Genomic DNA, 3,962 nt, shown 5'->3' on the forward strand with positions numbered 1-3,962 from the left:
GAAGGTTTCAAATTATATTAGTTAGGAAATGATATGGGGAGGTTGAAAAATATACATGGTGATGAGCTTCCATTTTCACCATTTTCACCATTGTAATTAAAACCCTACATGGTGATGAATTTCATGATGATCACCATTTTCACCAATTTAATTTAAAAAAACATACATTGCTATATATTTCATGAAAATCACCATTTCAGTTTAAAAAAACATACATAGTGATAAACTTTCTATAAATCACCATTTTCACCATTTTACTTAAACATACATAGTGATAAACTTAATGTAAATCACCATTTTCACCATCTTCACCATTTTACTTTCAAAACAATTGGTGATAATTTTCCACGAGGTTGAACTCTTGGGAAGGTTCAAATTATATTGGAAGGATCAAATTATATTTGTTTGGAAATTATATGGAAAGTTTTCAAATTATATTAGTTTGGAAATTATATGGAAAGTTTTCAAATGATATTAATTTGTAATAGGTGTGGTAATCTTGAACACCATTGATAGTGATAAAAATCACCATTTTCACCATTTTACTTTCAAAACAATTGGTGATAATTTTCCACGAGGTTGAACTCTTGGGAAGGTTCAAATTATATTGGACGGATCAAATTATATTTGTTTGGAAATTATATGGAAAGTTTTCAAATTATATTAGTTTGGAAATTAAATGGAAAGTTTCAAATGATATTAATTTGTAATAGGTGTGGTAATCTTGAACACCATTGATAGTGATAAAAATCACCATTTTCACCATTTTACTTTCAAAACAATTGGTGATAATTTTCCACGAGGTTGAACTCTTGGGAAGGTTCAAATTATATTGGAAGGATCGAATTATATTTGTTTGGAAATTATATGGAAAGTTTTCAAATTACATTAGTTTGGAAATTATATGGAAAGTTTCAAATGATATTAATTTGTAATAGGTGTGGTAATCTTGAACACCATTTGATAGTGATAAACTTCCTGAAAAAAATCACCATTTTCACCATTTTACTTTCAAAACAATTGGTGATAATGTTCCAGGAGTTTTACCATGAGGTTGAACTCTCGCCACATCCAGTTTCCAGGTTATCGGACCGAGGCTGGAAAATGAAGTTTTCCTTGAACTGGAAACTGGATTAAATTTCTGTCGGTTTCCTCTTCTTGCGACCTCTAGCGTCGCTTGTTTTATTTTATGTATCTTTTATGTATCTTGATTTAATTCTTCATCTGTTTCTTTTCTGTGTATCTTTATGTATTTTAATTATTTTTTCTATCTTTATGTATTTTAATTGTTTTTTTCTATTTATCTTTATGTATTTTAATTGGGTTTTTTTCTATGTATCTTTATGTATTTCAATTGGGGTTTTCTACTTATCTTTATGTATTTTAAGTGGTTTCTTTCTATGTATCTTTTTGTATTTTCATTGGTTTGTTTCTATGTATCCTTTATCATCGTCTGTTTCTTTCTATATATCCTTTACAACCATCTTTTTCTTTCTATGTATCCTCATTTGATTCTTCATCTGTCTCTTTCGATATAATTTACTATGTATCTTTCTTCGTCTTCACCTGTTTTTTTCCATGTATCCCTCTGTTTATCGATCGCTTTTTCTATGTATTTAATTACCCTGGATATGTATCTTTCTATATACCCTTCTGTTTATCAACCCTTTTTCTTACATACATTCTTACGACAACGATATGATTTTAAATAGATGTATTAATTCTCTTATTTCTTGCCCACGGTCGTGCGACACTCACTCTCACGTTCTATTTTGTGTGTGTGTGTGTGTGTGTTCGTAGTACAACCTCAATGATTCTTATGAATGGATGTAATTATATTTCCCTTGTAAGTCCATGACCATTCATTGGTTGAACTAGATTTTAGGTTCCCGCGTGAAAATGAAAATCTAGGTATATATAACCCGATAATTAAGTTAATATAGGTCATTTTTCTTTAATTGTCATCTTAATTCATTGTAAAATAAACTAATAAACTAACATAATATCCCTTTAAATAAATGTAAATAAAACTAATGAACTAGAGTAACGTCCCTTTAAATCAATGTAAATAAAACTTATGTACTAGCGTAATATCCCTTTAAATCAATGAAAATCAAACTAATGAACTAACGTAATATCCCTTTAAATCAATGTAAATAGAACTAATGAACTAACATTATATCCCTTTAAATCAATGTAAATGTAACTAATGACCTATCAGAATATCCCTTTAAATCAATGTATATAAAACTAATAAACTAGCATTATATGCCTCTAAATCAATGTAAATAAAACTAATAAACTAGCGTAATATCCCTTTAAATCAATGAAAATCAAATTAATGAACTATCGTAATATCCCTTTAAATCAATATAAATCCAACTAATGAACTAGCGTAATATCCCTTTAAATCAATGTAAATCCAAATAATAAACAAAAATAAACTAACGTAATATCCCTTTAAATCAATGTAAATCCAAATAATAAACAATAATAAACTAGCGTCATATCCCTTTTAATCAGTGTAAATCAAATTAATGAGCTAACATAACATCCCATTAAGTCAATATGAAGCAAACTGATGAACTAACGTAACATTCCTTTAAATCGATATAAATAAAACTCATGAACTAGCATGATGTCCCTTTAAATCAGTGTAAATCAAACTAATAAAATAACGTAATATCCCTTTAAATCAAAGTAAATCAAACTAATAAAATAGCATAATATCCCTTTAAATCATTGTAAATAAAACGAATGACCTATCGTAATATCCCTTTAAATCGTTGTGAATAAAACAAATGACCTATCGTAATATCCCTTTAAATCGTTGTAAATAAATCGAATGACCTATCGTAATATCCCTTTAAATCGTTGTAAATCAAACGAATGAACTGGCGTAATATCCCTTTAAATCCTTGTCAATAAAACTAATGACCTATCGTAATATCCCTTTAAATTAGTGTAAATCAAACTAATAAAATATCGTAATATCCCTTTAAATCGTTGTAAATCAAACGGATGATCTATCGTAATATCCCTTTAAATCTTTGTAAATAAAACGAATGACCTATCGTAATATCCCTTTAAATCATTGTAAATAAAACGAATGACCTATCGTTATATCCCTTTAAATCGTTGTAAATCAAAAGAATGACCTATCTTAATATCCCTTTAAATCGTTGTAAATAAAACGAATGACCTATCGTAATATCTCTTTAAATAAGTGTAAATTAAACTAATAAAATAGCGTAATATCCCTTTAAATCAGTGTAAATCAAACTAATAAAATATCGTAATATCCCTTTAAATCGTTGTAAATCAAACGGATGACCTATCGTAATATCCCTTTAAATCGTTGTAAATCAAACGGATGACCTATCGTAATATCCCTTTAAATCGTTGTAAATCAAACGAATGACCTATCGTAATATCCCTTTAAATTGTTGTAAATCAAACGAATGAACTGGTGTAATATCCCTTTAAATCATTGTAAATAAAATGAATGACCTATCGTAATATCCCTTTAAATCATTGTAAATCAAACGAATGAACTGGCTTAATATCCCTTTGAAAACACCAACATTAACACAAATGAACTTACCTGGATGGACAGGTGAGGGCCCGAGAGCCACCGTTGCTAATGACAACCCAACGAGCGCCATGAAACACGAGAACCTGACGGATGCTGCAGACATTTTTTTTCTCGCTCTTACGAACCACCTGAGATCGCAAAGATGATTTGTCGTATTCACTGATGTGGCTCACGAAAGCCTTTTTTTGGGGGATAGCAAATAAGGTTGGAGATAGAATAAACCTTCGAGGAGCGATAGGCTTGATCGAGACCAAAACGTCTGGGGATCTACACAGATTGAGTGCAAGTTCAACACACACGAGAAGTCTGAGTGAGAGAGGGAGGGAGGGAGAGACGACGATGTTCACTGTGTTGATACGGGCGAGCG

At 30.1% G+C, this 3,962-nt stretch overlaps 1 protein-coding gene across 1 annotated transcript in view; it reads right to left on the reverse strand.

Moving 5' to 3' along the window:
* The window catches only part of LOC137650648 (U-scoloptoxin(16)-Er12a-like), an 18,280-nt gene extending 14,327 nt beyond the window's left edge, over positions 1 to 3,953 (reverse strand). Inside the window, exon 1 of the mRNA XM_068383832.1 lies at positions 3,605 to 3,953. Within this exon, the coding sequence (XP_068239933.1) occupies positions 3,605 to 3,698 (94 nt within the window). The 5' untranslated portion in view covers positions 3,699 to 3,953. The remainder of the gene's footprint in view (positions 1 to 3,604) is intronic.
* Between the last annotated feature and the right edge of the window lie 9 nt (positions 3,954 to 3,962).

The sequence above is a fragment of the Palaemon carinicauda genome, chromosome 12 (genome assembly GCF_036898095.1).
Source record: "Palaemon carinicauda isolate YSFRI2023 chromosome 12, ASM3689809v2, whole genome shotgun sequence".
NCBI lineage: Eukaryota > Metazoa > Arthropoda > Malacostraca > Decapoda > Palaemonidae > Palaemon > Palaemon carinicauda.